The sequence below is a fragment of the Zeus faber genome, assembly GCF_960531495.2.
Source record: "Zeus faber genome assembly, chromosome: 11".
Classification (NCBI taxonomy): domain Eukaryota; kingdom Metazoa; phylum Chordata; class Actinopteri; order Zeiformes; family Zeidae; genus Zeus; species Zeus faber.
The window spans coordinates 27,145,508-27,163,508 of record NC_137205.1 but is presented as its reverse complement, the minus strand read 5'-3'; the positions used below and the strand labels follow the sequence as shown (position 1 = coordinate 27,163,508).

Below are 18,001 nucleotides of genomic sequence, written 5' to 3'. Positions count from 1 at the left end.
TTATACTATATAATAATAATAATAATAATAATACAAATACAATATTTTATGTTGAAATGAAGACCTCGCGATCCCAAACTTCTATTACATTTCACTGCATATATGTATGAAAGTATGTATATGTATGTGACAAATACAAATCTTGAATCTTGAAAACGTATGACGTATAACGCGCCGTCAGGCCTGCTCCTTGTTACACTGAACTTCAACACGTTTTAAGGAGACACACGCACGCACACAGCGCCGCCTGGCGACGAATACGATAAATCACAGCCATTTCTAGTTTCACTTTTTGTTCCTTCCATTGTCTTTTAGTTTTCTCTCTCTTTCTCGCTTTCTTTTTTTTTTCGGTGTCGTCGCTTCACGTTCGGCGACGGCTCTCCCGGAGGAGGCAGCATGCGCGGGGGGTCCGAGGTAAGGAGCCGAGCGGCGGGCGGCGGGCGGCGGGCGGCGGATCCGCGGCGGTCGGGGCGGGGACGCGGCGGGTGCGAGGCTCCTTCTGGTGGTTTCTGTCCGCCTCGCTCCGCCGCCGCTGCCACGGTGCTTCCGGCGGTGGAAATGCGACAGTGAACCGAGTGTCCGCGGCTAAAAGCGGACGCGACGCGGCGTCAGGCCTCATGCGCGACGGCCAACCGCGTTCACCGGAGGTTAGAAGGTGATCGTACGTGACTTATAGCGTTATAGTGCCGCGTTTCTCAAACGGGGGGGTCCTCGTAACCCTAGTGGGCACTTTAGGGTACCGCGGGGGCTACTCCGAAAATAAACATTTTAAAAAAGTGTTTAAAAAAATGGTGGTTTTAAGGAAACACATACGACGCACATACAGTACAACATCTATGTTCATTTTCTTTTTCCCTTTCCAGTGCCGGTGATGGGGGTAGTCAGCTGAAAAAAAGATCTGAGGGGGGGTACACGATTAAAAAAAAGTTTGAGAACCAATGCATAGTGCATAATTGTGAAATAGTGAATATAGTGAAATAGTACATACTGTATAGTGAAAACGTGAATATAGTGCATATAGTGACTATAGTGCAGAGTGAAAAAATGCATATAGTGAAATAGAATAGTGCATATAGTGAATATAGTGCATATGGTGAAATAGTGAATAAAGTGCATCTAGATTACGCACATTTTAGTATTTTTTGTATTTTTAGAGCTTACAGAGCTTATTGTGCCGAGTGTCATGACATTTCACTGCATATATGTATAACCATAAAATAGTGCATATAGTGAAATAGTGCATAAAGTGAAACAGTGAATAAAGTGCACATAGTGAATATAGTGAAATAGTGCATATAGTGAAATTGTGGATATAGTATAATAGTGCATACAGTTAAGTAGTGAATATAGTGCTTATAGTGAATATAGTGAAATCAGATTGGGAGGACATGCAGGCGGTTGATGTAAGGAAGGAAGATGCGCAGAACAGAAGGTATTGGAGGCAGATGCTCCGCTGTGGGGACCCCTAACGGGAGCAGCCTAAAGAAGAAGAAGAAGAAGAAGAAGAAGAAGTGAATATAGTGCATGTAGTGGATATAGTAAAATAATGAATATAGTGGAATAGTGAATATAGTACATACAGTAAAATAGTGCATATAGTGAAAAAGTGCATATAGCGGTATAGTAAATATATTGCATAACGTAAAATAGTGCATATATTGAAATAGTGCGTATAGTGAAAAAGTGCATGAAGCGGTATAGAGAATATAGTGAAATAGTGCATATAGTGATGTAGTGAATAAAGCGCACAGAGTGAATATAGTGAAATAGTGCATACAGTTAAATAGTGAATAGTCCATATAGTAAATAAAGTGCATAAATTAAATATAGTGAAATAGCGAATATGGTGCATATAGTGAAATAGTGCAGATAGTGAATATGGTGAAATAGTGAATATAGTGCATACAGTGAAATTGTGCATATAGTGAAAGAGTAAATATAGTGCTTATATTGAAATAGTGTATGTCGTGAAATAGTGGATGATCCACTTCATAACCTATCCTGTTTCTATACTACCTACCTCTGCCCTGTACCATATATATAGTACTTAACTAGACGCAGCTGTAATTCATGATTTATTAAGAGAGATGATTTATAATGGAGAAAAAAAAAACAGTCCGTAAGTTTGTTAAAATTTGTCTAAAATTGTTCTTAAAGGGCATTATATTTGTGATGCCTGCAGACATCTTGGTACATGTCATGGGGTCCCAAAGTTCCCTCCATTGCACATTGACAGTGATCGCAGTCGGCTCTCCCCACCAGATGGCAGCCAGGGAGCAGACAGTGAGAGTCAGCGGCCTGCCAACAGACTTCACTGAAGACAGGCTGACCGACAAGCTTCTCATCCATTTCCTGAGGCAGAGGCATGGGGGAGGAGAGATCAAATCCATCTCCGTCGTCAAGGAAACGCTTGTTTCTGCCCTCATCACCTTTGAGGACCGTGGAGGTCGGTAGGGCCACAGTGCGAGTGTGCATGTCTGTGCCTGTTGTGTGTAACGGTGCGTCCCTCCACCTGCGTGGACGGATGCTTTTCCTCCCCAGTCTTTTTTCATATTGTTTATTCAAATGATCGTTTTGTATAATACAGGTATTATACACAAAATAAGTTATATTGTTTTATATTATGTAAGCTATATTTCATCAACATCTAGAAGAGAATTGCATGTCTCAGATAATCTGCCTGGATATTTAACATCTTTAATTAAATGCAGAACTACCAATCATGGGTTTACACCAGTGCATAGGACGGGTTTGCTCTAAAAGTTGCTCCCACACGTAGTAGTGGAATTAAATACAAAGAAACTTGAAAGTAGAGTAAGCTTTAATTGCTGTTTTAACAACATTTTTTCATCGTTTTTACTGGTGTGTCTGTGTTGTGTCATCTATTCACCCATAACTAGGCAATACAATGCAATACACCTGTCATTTCATTGGAGAGTTATGGTAGTACAGGCAGTAATTGTATGGTAGTACACAGTTATTTGCAAAACCTTGACAGTAAAGTTGCATTGTCTTGCAGTAAACCAAAATGTTAGCTTCCAATTCAGTGGTGCCAACTGGTCAAAGTATTGTCGCATACTGAGATGAGATACCTCTGCTTACCCCTCACACAGTGGCACAGAGAGTTATTCAACATGGCCACCATATTTTGGAAGTGGATGAGGAACAGTATGAGCTTACTTTGACTGAGCATCCTGAAAGCCTGGAGCCTGATAAGGTATTGCATACTATCGGATTTGTTAAAAAAAAAAAAAAAAAAGAAGAAAATGAACCAATCAGAAATGTTGGACACCAGTCATTAAATGTTATGTTTCCCACTGCTTCCTGCACCACAGGTCGTCTTGAGCATGTCCGTAGATATTAACTATGACCAACTCCCTATGGGACGAACAACAGTGAAAACCCTCCATAACAGCTTCCCTGACATAAAGATAAGCTTTAACAATATGGAGAAGTTGTGCATACTCGTGGGCCCCTACTCTCGGATACAGGCTGCTTTGGCACAATTGCTTGGGCTCCCTAGAAGTCCAAAATCTGCAGAAAACAAAAACACAGTTAACTCCGCCGCGCCTGGCTGCAGGGATACCAACCCAGTGCAAAGGGCTCGTACTCCAGAATTAGAAGGTCAGCTCAGGAAACCTCACGATCAGAGTGAATATACGGATCAAATTCCCATTGCCAGACCCGCCGGGGATCATTACTTAACCCCTAATAGGGACTTCGCGTCGGTGGGTCGTCATCGCGACGACAGGAGCCAAACAGAGGCTGTGGCCATGGCTGTACAGTTGCCCGGGGGTCCCGCAATGGTGGAGGAAGACTTCTCACTAATTGTGGACACAAACATGTTTCAGTATCTGCAGAAACACTTCAGAGGGGAGTACCAGCAAATACTCAGCCATCATGGTGTGGACGTTATAGACGCAACCTCTAAAGGTGTGACCACCCTGTTCCTCCAGTGTGGAACGGCAGTTGGGCGGGACGATCAGCAACTGGACAAGGTGAAGCGCCTCAGTTCGGCAAGGAGCAAAATAAGTCAACTCTATCAGGAGAATGAGCGCAAGATTTGTCAAGAACAGCTGTTGAAAACGGACCTGTGTCCCCAAGGAAGCCTGCGAAGCGCTATGGAAAATTTAAGAATAAAACTGCCAAAGCTTCTCCTGAACGAAGATGATCAGAACGTCGTGATCATCGGGACCATCAGTGACATATCTGAGGCCAAGCGGTTTCTCCTGGACAGCCGTGAGCCAGGCAGCATGCCGGACAGTGTTGCCAGTCTTCTGAGATCTCCTTCATTTGAATTGAACTCACAAAAGCCACTTGAGAGACTCACTCCTGCCCGCTCATCAATACCAGGATCTCTGAGTGCTACGGCAGGTACATCCTCGGAACCAAAGTATAAACTGGCAGCGAAGTTTAAGAACTTGGGTGGATTAGGAACGCGGCCTGGTGACTTCACCACACCCAGGGGCTCGACTTATATCACACCGACAGGCCGCGGTCCCATTTTAGGCCATGACATTATTTCAGATGCTGCAGGGCCATCTTTGCAGGATACCACAGAAGACACCTCGTTTGCGGGCGGAGACAGGACACAGGATAAACCCTTGCGTCGTTCGACATCAGCGACTTCAAAGGAGAAGTATACCGCAGCTCTTTTGAGAACAGCTCAGGACAGCCCATCAGGGGGCGGCACACAGAGAGTCACTGGGACTGGAGTAAAACGAGCCCAAAGCTTCTCAGGGATGACCCGTCGCGAGGCCCAGGCCGTCAGACAAAGAGAAGGCCAAGAGGATACAGAAAAGGCCAAATACACGGACCTGCGCAGATCAGGTAGCTTCAGTAGCCAGACCAGAACGGACAGAAGGGAACCTTCCGTTGGAGAGATGACGGTTCCTCATGCGATCTGGTCGTACATTAAAGAGGTGTTTGGGCCACGACTGGAGGACCTGACGACTGGCATAGAGATGACGGAGAGCAACGCAGAGTCTCACCGTCACCTGACTATCGTCTTGACGGCGGCGGACTCGCTGAGAGTGAGCGCTTGCCAGCAAGGTTTGCAGGAGCTGGTTGCCATGGTTACCGCCGACTTCTCCGCGCAGAAGCTGAGTCTGCTGGAGCTGGGTGTGACCGACCCGGCGGATGAAACTCTGAGGGCGTGTTGCGCCGACGTGCGGAGCCGTTTAAAGAAAATTGTTATCCACATATTGAAAGAGTGGGTATTGATCCTTGGTCCCAGACATTTGTGCCATCATGTGAGCAGCGCGCTGAGAGAAGTGTTTTCCGGGGGACCAGCTCTGACACCTGGGCAGGAGCATCGCTCCAGAACCTCGTCTGCAGCTCTGAATGAGGTCATCCCCACACAGGTAAACACGGACCCATATTTGAGCCTGTACGATGTCATTACTGCACAGCTGAAGCCGGGAAGACGGTGTGATAGTGGCGCCGATAGAAGCCAAGATAGTAACTCCGTGCAGCGAGAGAAAAGTCCAGAGGTAATAAACGCATCTGTTGGCCAACCCTCGCATGAAGGAGACCCGGTCGTGGAAAAGATAAAACACGGAGATGCCGTGCGTTTGGAAGGAGAGAGGGCCGACTCATCGGCCAGCCAATCTTCTCGAGGAAATTACACAGGTCTGAAGCCTTTGAATGGCGTCGGGCCAAAGGAAATAAATACCAGTGAAGACAGGGTGACGCCACAAAGACAGAGCAACACACATGCAGAGCTGAGTCAGAAGAACAGCAGGCAGCATGGAGGACCAGCGGGCCAAGGGGCCTCGGAGGGCGTCTGCATCTGCAGGGGGAAGGGGGCGTCGGTCCGCTGCAGGACCTGTCCCCAGGCGGAACGCGCCATTGTCCATGGGAACATGAGTTTCCGCGAATTTCCCTTTGACCGGTTAGGAAATAGCGAGGACTCACTGGGAGTTGTGAAGATCACCTACTGTATTCCTGATGGCGTCCAAGGGGTGAGAGGCCAATTTCTTCCATTAATGAATAAAATGCCCGAGACAAGCGATTGATAACACCGATGCATGTGCGATGCGGTTCAAACAAGCTGATGTGAACATAGGAAGCTCGGGGGAAGGCACGTTTCACCATGGCATTTTAGCTTATCCTCTCCGTCTCGACAGGTGGGTCACCCGTCTCCCGGTCGCCCGTTCAAAGGAGGAGTGTTCAACGGCTTCTTCCCTCTGTGCGAGAGGACGAAGAAGCTGCTGCCCAGGCTGGAGAAAGCCTTCAAGCGAGGGCTCACCTTCACCGTGAATGGCAAAGTGGAAGAGGAGGCCAGGGTCACCTGGCACCGCATCCCGCACAAATCAGGGTAAGAGGCGCCGGGGCGCCGGCAGGGCGGGGACGTTCAAAGGTCAAACGGCGGCAGAACGGTGCGTTTAGGACCCGAAACGAACAGCGTCTCCGGTTCATATGTCGGCCGTTGGTCGCGGTATCAAGTCGTTGATTGGTTCACGGTTCATTTTCCGCGCCGCGTCGTCGTGAATGCACTTGGCCGGCGGGTCCGTTTTCTTAAAGTTAATTTGTTATTTTCTTTTCCCCTCTTAGGAATGAGTATCCAGACAACGGATATTTGACTTGCTTGTCTAAGATCCTGACTTCTCACGGGATTTAGCACGAAGCGAGTCCAAAGTCCAAGGAAAAAAAGAACCGACCAAACCGACGAAACTTTGTTTCGATTGCTGTTCCTTTTCTAATTTAGAATTTGTCATTTCCACTGTAAATGATCCTGTTCACTATGTCCTACTTGGTTGACTACTGATATTCTCTGTGTAAAAATATTTCAGATAACGTCTTGTTAAATTGGTTAAAATGGTTGGTGCCGTCTTCTTCTTTATCATTTTACGTTTTCATTTTATGATGGTTTTGCTTAAGTGGACTCACGTTGTGACACAGAGTGTCTTTCATTTTTAATTATGAAGCTAAAATGAACTCAATTAAAACCTCACTGCTGTTGTTATTGCCCAGACACAAAGTTTGGACAGTCACTTTAAAACCACGTCCTTTGTCCTTTGCATTTCCATTTTTTTATATTCTTCAGCTTGTTTATCTACGGCGGGCTGTCGGACAGAGGACAATTAAGGCCCCGTTCCTCTCTCTCTGCTGCCCTGTCCAGTCTTTTTTCCCTGCGCTCCACTGTTGTTTCACGGGGTTCGGACACAGTTGAAAAAAGTAAAATCCCATCTTTTTGTTATGCTTTTTTATTAGTCCTGGAAAACATGTAAGGCATATGGTAACATTACACACTGAAGCATTACAAGCTCTAGAGCCCATGTCGACAACATGGTACCACGCAGTTAACCCAGAGTCAAGCACAGAAGCAGCATCAATTCGAAGGGTTTAAAAAACAAAGTGTGGACGAGAAGATTGTTTTTTTTCTGTTTTTGTCTTTTTTTTTTTTTTTGCAACCGGACGGAAAAAACGAACTGTAAGGAAGCTGAGAGAGCGGAGGGGCAGGCGTCGTTTCGGCGATGAACCGTAACAGCGGGGCTTCTCTGAGCCACGGAGGTGAAACTGTCCTTTTATCTGAAGCATTCCCGGAGGTCGGAGGGATGCCCGGGCGCGCCTGGACGGACGGACTGACGGACGGACCCCGCCCCCCGGCGGAGCCCAAGTTGGAGGCGTGGAAATGGGGGTGGGGGGTGGGGGGGGGTCTGCGGCTGGAGGAATCGATAAGACTGAAACGGCACTCTCACGATGCACGACACCCCTATGTGACGACTAAGAGCTAACATGGAACAGATAGTGAACTACTACTGACACGCATGCCGTGCTTCAAGGGCACATCTACACATGGATTCTAGCGCTGTGCACGACGGCCCCCCCCCCCGACCGGGGGGGCCGCGAGCAAGCCGGGCGTCTCTGCAACGCTGCGGTGGCGCCGGCGTTTGCACAAGCTTGGAGCGGCGGCCGAGGAACACAGCCGGACACGTGCGTGCGTGCGTGCGTGGTTGCGCATGTGTGTACGCTCCCAGAGTGGCTTGGGTGATGTTGCAACGGTCCTCAGACTGATCCCCCTTCACTCCGACTTGAATACTAAAGCCCACATCAAACATCTACGGCGTGAGCGAGGCAGGTCTGTCCGCCGGCGGAGCGATCGATGGGTCAGGATTAGAGTCTCTCGCCTAAAAGTAAACCTTCGCGTCGATTTAATCGTCGAGTGTAGAGAGAGGAAAAAAAAAAGGGGGGGGCGGCGGCGGCGGCGGTTTCGAAAGCTTTGCTCGCTTCATAACCCGGGGCCTCGAAAACTGCTTTCGGAACCGCGGAGCCGGCACATTACTCGGACCCCGAATTACGACCGGGCCGCGAAACTCAGCGAGGCCATAACTTCCGCATTTCGACTTTCAAAACAATGTGGATCTTCGAGTCTTGCATAACAACGTCTGGAGGGGGCCAGCTTTTCGAGATGCCACACATGCACACATACACACACACACACGGCGGTTTAACATTGTGTATAGAGGAACCCGGGTCTCGAGCGCATCCGAGTCCCGAAGGTTCGGGGCGGCGGGGGATAAAGCCGACTCAGCCCGTGAAACCCTCACCGAGCCAAAGTCGGATCGGCCGAGTTTGGCGGAAATGTGGTTTGCTGGGTCCGGCCTGTTTCGGCGGCGGCGGCGGCGACACCCCACACTCCCAGCGCCACAGCTGGGGGAAAAACATCTGCTCCCTCGCTTTGCTCCGCGCGCCAAAACCTTGGAGCGTTCGGAAAAAGGCTGACAGGAAGGCGGAGAGTTTTAAAATATGTAGGGGGGTGGGGGGGGGGAGAAAGAAAAGAAAAGAAAAGAAACGGCAGTCTGCGGAGTGTGTTGGAATTCAGCGCCTCCACTCCACATGTCTCCGCTGCGTTTCGGGGTTTTTTTTGTTTTTTTTAGACGCCCGCTCCACACGGTGATACTGATGTTTTGTCTGTAAACGGTTCAGTGTGAATCAGTCGGCGGCTGCGACGGTCGGTCATGTTGTTTATCCTATGACTTGGGTTCTGACCTGATGGCGACGCACAGTGAAAGGTGTGGATGGATTTTTTTTTTTTTTTTTTTTTTTTTTTTTTTTTTTTGGGGGTGGGGTGGGGGGTGCCTCAGAGTGAGGTAAGCTGTGTAAGGGAGGCACAGTGCTGCACTCCAGCAAGACCACATCTGATTCAGCGCTAAATCCCGTTACGTTTTTTTTTTTGTAAACTGCAGCAATTTCTTTGAGTTTGTTTTGTCATCAGCACCCATCATAATCATCATTTGGGAAACAAATCTTACACGTTATGACAACTTTGAATCGTTTGTTTTTTTTGTGTTTTGTTTTTTTTTGTTGGATTTTTTTTTTGTTTGTTTGTTTTCTTTTGTTTTGTTTTTTGTTTTTCCCAACAAGGTCGATGAAACGTGTCCAGAAACGGATTATTTTTTCATTTCATTTTATGCACTGTTTATAGGCAAAGACAGAGCAGTACAAACATTTTGGCACAATTGTTCAGACCAACAGAAAGAGTTATCATATCTAAAAAGGAATGTATTTTCTTTTTCTTTTTATTTTAAGCAGGTCCCCCACCTTACGCGGAGTGCAAACTTTGAACTTTAAACCCTTAGAAAAACAAAAACAAAAAAACGAGGAAAAAAAACAAACAGAAAAAAAAACAACGAAACAAAACAGAAGAAAAATGGTAAAACAACATAACATATGAATTAAAACATCCTGTTACTGAAGCGTCTTGTTTCTCACATGGCACTCGGAACAGAAGCACCAGTTCCACAGGTTCACGACGGGAGCCCAGCAGATTAGGACACGGTCACTCCCCACACCGGCACGGCCCTCCCACTCCAGCCCGGCTCCCTGGGCCTCCACTCCACCTTTCACCTCCCACAGACGGGCGTTTAGTGCTCAGATTTTATTTCTTCTTCTTTTTTTTAAGATGCGACCCCGGGGGAAAACACGTCGGAATGGGCAGGTGGGAAAGGACTGTGTGTTTGTGTGTGTGTGTGTGTGTGTGTGTGTGTGTGTGTGTGTGTGTGTGTGCGTTTGTGTGTGTGCGGTTGCATCAGTGTGGAGCTTTTTGGGTTCTGCTTTTCTGCTTTTCTTTTTTTTTTGGAGGGTTTGTCTGAAAACCTGGAGGTGGATGGGAGCCGGCGGGGGCTGGAGTGAAAGCGCCACGCTTGTAAGTGCATTAAGATCAACGAGCAGAGTGCAAAAATACCAATACCAACTGTCCTCATAACACAGGCCTCTTATCAGCCTCGGAGAGAGAGAGAGGGAGGGAGGGAGGGAGTGTGAGGGACAGATAAACCAGGATAGGTTGGTGCTTTCGTTTTTTTTTGTTTTGTTTTTTTGTTTTTTTTTACCTGACACACGACCTGAGGACACACACGTCTTCACACACAATGACACACCACACACAACACATGAGGGAGGCCACTCATGCTTACACAACACCTTTTTTTTTTTTTGTTACATTTTTTTTGTAGTTGTTTGTTTGTGTGTATGTTTTTTTAATTATTATTATTTTTTTTTTTTTTTTTTTTTTACAAAGTCACTAGTCACCCTCCTGGCAGACAGACAGACAGACAGACAGGCAGGTTAATAAATGGAGGGAGAGCCAAACTATCGCTAGTGTGGGGTTTTGGCCGTCGGGGGGAGCAGTGGACTCTGGTTTAACATCTGTTAAAACTGTTTGGAGTCAATACTGGACTCAGACTCGAATTTCATTATAACATGAAATAAAAAGCACATTTTGTTGGAGAGACACTAAAATATTAAATTTTCGAAACTGAAATTCGGTAAAACTGGTTAATGCACCTTCTGCCGAATACTAGTGCACGGTGCGAGAAACAGAGAGAGAGAGAGAGAGAGAGAGATGGAGCGAGAGATGGAGGGAGGCAGACCACAGTGCCATCTCTGACGAGCCTGACGCCTGTTGCTATGCCGACCACACAGAAGAAGATGGGGAGGGAGAGAGAGAAAGAGAGAGAGAGAGAGAGAACGAGCGAGTGAGAGAGAGCAAAAGCCAACGCAGGAGAGGGCAGAGTGGGTCGAGTGGAGACGGGGATGGAGGCTGAATCGGACTCTCCTCCGTCGGGTGATGGGGGGGAAGGGGAGCGAGGGGTCGACGCCCGCAGGAGGGCGAGGGACGAAGAGTTCGGAGTCCAGAGGGATGCGACTCTCCTGCGTCCAGGAGAGTCGCGGCCAAATTTTTGGATGCAGGTTTTTTTTTCTGGCCAGGGGCCGTTGCTCTGATCTCCGAGAAGCGGCCACGCCTCCTTTTCAAGACACACAGCGTACGTTTGGATGAGACTTAACTGTGGCAGATGTTTAAAAGATAGATTTTTTTTGTGTCAAACATAATAATGCATTTCCTGATTAAAAAATAATAATAAATAAAAGGTCTCAAATGGTGGTGGTGGGGGGGGGGGGCAGACCCCGGACCCCGGACCCCCATTTGGGTTTGGAAAATCTCCTCTTTCTAAGTTTGGTCAGTATGAGTGGTATTCACCTTCTTAACTTGCTCATTTAGAGGCCTTAGTGTCCCAACATGACAGGGCCTCATTCATCACATTCAGAGTGTGTGTCTATGTGTGTGTGTGTGTGTGTAATTGGCACGGCATCCTTCTTGCCAACAGTTAGTCAGCTAGAAAAATCTGTAACCAGGGGCGACCAAACTATTCAGTCCCGAATAAAGAGCTTCATTATGGGGATTCCATATTCAGACCAAACCGAATTATGTGGCCCCCCAAACGCGATGGGTGAATCTTCTGTTCTACTGAGACTCTGGAGACACACTGAACTAATGCTTTTTTGGGTGTTTCGGGGCCGGGGACTAGGAGCGTGTTGTACCTCGCACCCGTTCTCTATTCAAAGTGAGACGTTTGAATAGAGACGCAGCTACCGGCAGGATCCTGGATGTGAGGGACGGACGGTCGGCCAATCGGAGACGACTGTGACTCATCCTCAGTGGCATAACTGTGGATGTGTGGGCGCGGTTCTTTTTACCTGTCTGCCTGCCTGCCTGCCTGTCTGTCCGTCTGTGTGTCCGTCTGTCCGTCAACTGGTCGGTCCGTCTATCTATGTATATGTCTTTCCGTCTGTCAGTGGGTCCAGGCTGTAGCAGATGGGGGAGGCGGGGAGCAGGTGGGGGTCCCAGTGGGAGTCAGAGAGAGAGAGCAGAGCGTGGCAGTGCAGAGGATGGGGATGGGGAAGCAGGTTGCCAAGGTTACAGCAATCTGCCCCAGGACTGGACATTACCCACAACCCCCTGCGGGTCTCCAGGCTTCTCAACAAGCAGGCGTGTCTAACGTAAGAACAGTGGGGTTTTTTTATATTTTATTTTTAATATCTCATTCAGGTCGAATGGAGAGCTGAAATTTGCGGCGCTGGTGACTAAACCAGCCTGAAATGTTTGGAGAAATGGCAGGAGTGGGGGTGGGGGTGGGGGTGAGGGTGGGGGGTTGGGTGGAGCCAGGCCTGAGTGATCGCTGCCACCAGGAACAGAGAGTGGCTGGGCGGATGGAGGTGGAGGTGAAAGATGACCTGCCTAGTGATAATACTGTAACTCCTCCCCTTCCCCACCCCACCCCCCTGCTCCCCGTCCCTCCACCCCATCCATCCACCCATCTATCTTTCTATCTGTCCATCTATCTATCTGTCTATCTGTCTATCAATTCATCCAACCATTCATTCATCCATCCCTCCATCCATCCATCCCTCCAGCCCCTCCCAACCCCACCTTATCCCTCAGACCCTCTGCTCCCAGGACTCCATCTCCCCGCCGGTCTGCTCCATCTCATCCACCCCTCCCTCACTTCTCCTCCTTTTTCTCTTCCTCTTTCTTCTCTTCCTCTTTCTTCTCCTCCTTCTTAGGCTCCTCCTTCTTCTTCTCCTCCTCCTTCTTCTTCTCCTCCTTCTTGTCATCCTTCTTCTTATCATCCTTCTTCTTGTCTTCTTTCTTCTTCTCCTCTTTCTTCTCCTCTTTCTTGGGCTCCTCCTTCTTCTCCTCCTCGGGCATTGGCTCCGTGGTGAGGACCACCTTCCCCACGTTGTTCCTCTCCTGCATCTTCCTCATGGCGTCACCCACCTGCAGCACGGGCGGAAAAATAGAATAAGGGCGTTGCAGTTTGTAGAGCTGGAGACCAGGAAGTGACACGGCTCGTCTAATTGAAACCAATTAGATTTGCTTTTACATGCGTCACGCGACCGCAAGCTACTTTTTCCCCGTAGACAATCAATGTCTAGTCTAAGAAATAAACTCATAAATGAGACTAGCATTCACCACAATTATTGCTTTTAACATTGCACAATAAGTATGGAAATGTTGTTTTCCATAGCCTTTGTTTATTTTTGCCTCCTTGCTTTCAGCAAAGAAACAGCTGATTGGCTGATTGGATGGAACTGGATGATGGGCTTGTCTGCAACACAATGCTAACGTCTGTGTTGGCCTAGACTAGAAGGAGTCGCTAGAAGGAGTCATTAGAAGTATTTGCTAGAGGGAGTAATTAGAAGGAGTCGCTAGAAGGAATCGCTAAAAGGAGTCATTGGAAGGAGTCACTAGAAAAAGTCATTAGAAGGAGTCATTCGTAGGAGTCGTTAGAAGGAGCCAATTTAAATTTGTAAGCAACACAGTGTTACATATTGTTCTAAAGGACACACAGAAGATTAAAATGATTATTATTATCATTATTATTATTCACTTTACTCCACGCTTGCTCCATTAAGCTTCTCATCGGATGAAAGGCATTGAAATATTCAAGACCAGTGTGAAGCTCAAAGCCTCCACAGAGGTTTCATTGGCCAGATTTTTCTATTAAAAACTCTGTATTAATTTTTTCTGTCTCAATTACGGGTATTAACATCTTGCATTCTATAGGACGACGTGGAAGCGGAGGGGGCCTGCGCGCGCGCGCGCACACACACACACACACACACACACACACACACACACACACACACACACACACACACACACACACACACACACACACACACACACACACACACACACACACACACACACACACACACACACACACACACACAGTTGTCTCCAGCTGTGTGGCTCATCACCGACAAAGGAACACGAAGCAAACGCGGCCTCTTGTCACGTTACCATTACGGACTCCTGTTACCGTCCGAGCTGCTTGTTCTGACACTGTTTACTCCCAACGGAGCGACAGACGCCGGATAAATGACTTTTGGAAAAACCACTGGGCCGTGCGGCGTGTCCATCGCAGTGGAAAACAAAGACACACAATTCTGTCGAGTCGTCCAAGCGCGAACAGCGGCTGAGCGGCGTTGGGCGGCACGGAGACGGGAAGCAGCGATGGGGATGACAGCAGAGGAGCGAGGCGCGGCGAGGGCCCCCGGATCCCGGCAGGAGCGACCAGGAATAATGCGCGTATCTGATCTAAACATATACGACCCACACATAAACATGTCATACGAGCGGAAGATTGAGGCTGCTTCAACGTAGCGTTTTAACTTACGAGATTTGAGAGGAATAATGATTGGGAAGCATTTGTCGAGCAAGGATTGTGTTCCTTCAATGTCTTGGTCTAAATTGATGAACAAAAATAGAAATGTAGTATTCATAGTATTTCTTTTCTATATTTTTTTATTAAATAAATTTTGTTTGTTTGCTTTTTTGCATTATTATTATTATTATTATTATTATTATTATCATCTCGGCGGAACCTGATATTTTCCTAAAATTAATACATCATAGTGGTGTGAAAAATTGACTTCAGGGCTGTATGGATGTCATGGAACCGAGGAACCCACGGACACGATGAATACGATTTTATATTCAGGGCAGTTCCGACACGCCCTTGTCCAAGTTTGATCCAGATCTGTTCATAGTTGTGGAATAAGTTAGTAAAACAGAGTGTTTTGTATCATCTCCGCAACGGTGAAATCACTGCACGCATGCACAAGATGGTGGTACGCACGGGTCACGTGACAGCACCGCAGCCTACTGGTTAGTCATAGAAAATCGGGACCCCACCGAGATGGCGGCACGGACGGACGCAGCGGCTCAACTGGCTCGACGCTCTCTGCTTTTTGGAGCCTTTTCTTTTTATGTGTCAGTTTGTCAAGCCACAGACACAATGAACACGATTTGTTTTGGGGGCAGTTCCGACACGCCGTCGTCCAAATATGAGCCAAATCGGCCCCAGTCAAGCATTTCGTTGCGTCACTGGTCACGTGCAATCACTTCGCACATGTGCTAGACGGCGGCGCGCAACGACTGCCTGACATGGCATTTGTAAATACCCTGGATATTTAGTCTGCTGAGTGGACTATTCGATTGGACTTCAACTAAAGGAATAAAAGACACAAACAAGACAGAATGTACATACACAGAAGCGCAGAGGCAGCCGCCTTTAAACACAAGGTAGGCGTGTACGGAATGCGGAAAATGTAACATAATCTAAGATTTTGCTTTATTAATATATAAGGAAATGACTGACAGGTATTACTCTATTACTATTAACCTATATTATATTTGAAAATAATTCCGTTTAAGTATTTCCAGAAGACAATTACATTGAACAATGCGATAATCACTGTTAAATACGAGGTGTTGATAATGTAACATAATCTTTTTACATAATCTTATTTAATTTATTACTAATCCGACACACACCAGGGTGAGTTATAAAAAAAAACAACAAAAAAAAAAAAACATCACCTTCAGAATTTATAGAAATTTCGGAGATATATTTTTCTACCATCTTCTTGAATTGTTGTAAGTTGTAACAAGAACCATAATAAATTACACAGTGACAGGTATTACTTTATTACTATTAACCTTTATTATGTTTCAAAAGATTTAGGTTAAGGTATTACCACAAGATAATTTGATTAAACATTCGTCATTAACCTGTACTTGAATATCGTTATGTCACAGACATCACCCCAACCAACCTGTATTGCTGCCCACAGCTATATTTATTATTATTATTATTATTATTATTATTATTATTATTATTATTAGGGGTCCAGCCCTATTGTTATTCTTCCAATTATTTTCCTCAGAATGTTTCGGGCTCAAACTATCTGGAACAGAACAGGGGAGGAAGCTACGAACATGGTTCACCGGGACGTCGCAAACATCCTGTGGCTCAAGTTTCATCCAAATCGATCCACATACTCAGAAGAAATTAGTGAAAAAACGACAACATCTGACCCAAAGTAGCCAGACGGTCGTGCCTCACCGACACGCCAACGTTGGAAAACTAATGAAACAAGATGACATTTAGAGTAAGATGCTTCGTGACGTCATCATCCAATGTACTATAAATGTGAACATTATGGTTCAGAATGTGCATTTGAGTGGTGTCCGGGGCGCGCTTTAGACACTCTGTAGTGGTTAGACATTACTAAGTAGGCGTCTGTGTATGTATTCATGTACCTTCTTACCTGGTACATGTCTGTGGATCTGTTTGATTGATATTTTATCTCTTTGGTCCCCGTTACTTTGCCGGATTCTTGAAAAAAAACACGGAAACACATTTAATCCACAGAAACTCGTCACCACGTCGAGTCGACTCCACACGACTGTGCGAATGAGTGATGCGTTCATGCACCAGGAACGCGTTGGAAAAAATAGCACCCGTGAAATTGTAAGTAGTCACAGAAATACACGATTTGTATTTCCTGGAAACGTAACCTATCGAAAATGTAATCCAAGGAAAGGAGTCAGCTCTAAAATTACGCAAATTCGATTACCTTCGTAAACCTCCGTAAATGCGTCACTTCAACCATGTGACACAAACAGCCAATCGTTTGTCCAAGCTCAGCTCCAAACACGGCTTCCAGCATGTTAACAGCGGATTATTCATTATTCTGAACTCATCCTGGTACATTTCTCCCCCTGCTGAGCCACCGGGGGTCTCGCCCTCCTCCGACTGTTACGATAAGGCTTCCTGGTGTCCGATCCTGTCTCCATCACTTCCTCCGTCCCCACCTCCCCTCTTTCCCTCCCCTGCTCCCCCCCCCCCTCTCTTTCTTTCAGTCCCCCTGCCCGTGGAATCGGGCGGCCAGACCACCTAGCGACCGGTGTCACAGCAACAGAGGACCATCGCCTAGCAACGCAAAGCCTCGCCGAGTCCTGGCCCTGACGACTGAAGCGCGCAGTGACGCGTGGGAAGAGGGAGGGGGAAGCAACCGGTGTCCTTCGGATGGAGAGAACGCCGAGCAGAAAGATGGAGGGAGGGAGGGGATGAGGGCGCGCTTCTGGGAATTATTCGCCCGGCCCTCCGCGAGAAACCAGCGGTAGTAAGCAGGGTGATAATTATGGAGGCGTCGCTCAGCCCACGAGGCCTTTTCTGCCTAAGAATAACGGATCCGCATGAGGTGTGAACACAGGACGGGGGGAGGGGTCGTGTTCCGCGACGCTCCAGGAACCCGGTTATTGATTATCACGGGCAGACGGCGGCTCCTCCAATAACACATTAATAACCATTAAGGGGCCATATGCAGCAGAGTCACGTGCCATGTCGTCTGTAAACACGTCGCTCATGTCTTTAATCCTTCTCTGGATCCATAAAAAAAAAACAACAAAAAAAAAAAACATAATTTGCATTTTCCATTCATCATGTTTTCTTGCATTCTCTTCCTATATCTCTTTCTTCTGGATCAGGACCCCTCCCTTATGCGTGCGCATACACACACACACACACACACACACACACACACACACACACACACACACACACACACACACACACACACACACACACACCCACACACACCCACACACACACACACACACACACACACACACACACACACACACACACACCAATGAAAGTCACCATAGCAACAAGAAAGTGGAAAAAGATAGACTGTGAGGACGGAGGGGAGGGAGACGGAGAGAATATAGCAGAAAGAGAGCGGGAGAGAGAGAGGGAGTCAATAACCTAAAGACAGAGAAGGAGATTCATATAAAGAAGAGAGAGGGGAGGGAGGGGGAGGGAGGGAGAGGGAGGGAGGGAGAGAGGGTCTGTCAGAATGGAAG

General features: G+C 47.1%; 2 protein-coding genes across 3 annotated transcripts in view; one reads left to right on the top strand and one right to left on the bottom strand.

The window, feature by feature from the left end:
- The first annotated feature begins 288 nt into the window (after window positions 1-288).
- Window positions 289-6,923, top strand: LOC307236874 (uncharacterized protein). The gene is made up of 6 exons (XM_080009440.1): window positions 289-414; window positions 2,263-2,446; window positions 3,114-3,217; window positions 3,336-5,963; window positions 6,129-6,319; window positions 6,556-6,923. The coding sequence occupies exons 1-6, from the start codon at window positions 397-399 to the stop codon at window positions 6,620-6,622; spliced, it is 3,192 nt and encodes a 1,063-aa protein (XP_079865566.1). The 5' UTR covers window positions 289-396; the 3' UTR covers window positions 6,623-6,923.
- A 3,321-nt stretch (window positions 6,924-10,244) lies between these two features.
- vat1 (vesicle amine transport 1) overlaps window positions 10,245-18,001 on the bottom strand; it is a 36,038-nt gene continuing 28,281 nt past the window's right edge. For both annotated transcript variants that reach the window (XM_080009445.1, XM_080009446.1), the window contains exon 6: window positions 10,245-13,060. In XM_080009445.1, coding sequence (XP_079865571.1) covers window positions 12,785-13,060 — 276 coding nt within the window. In that variant the 3' untranslated portion in view covers window positions 10,245-12,784. The remainder of the gene's footprint in view (window positions 13,061-18,001) is intronic.

Coding starts and splice junctions, on each gene's coding strand:
- LOC307236874 (XM_080009440.1), top strand. Junction 3,218..3,335: donor AAAGCCTGGAGCCTGATAAG/GTATTGCATACT, acceptor CCTGCACCACAG/GTCGTCTTGAGCATGTCCGT. Junction 6,320..6,555: donor CGCATCCCGCACAAATCAGG/GTAAGAGGCGCC, acceptor TTCCCCTCTTAG/GAATGAGTATCCAGACAACG.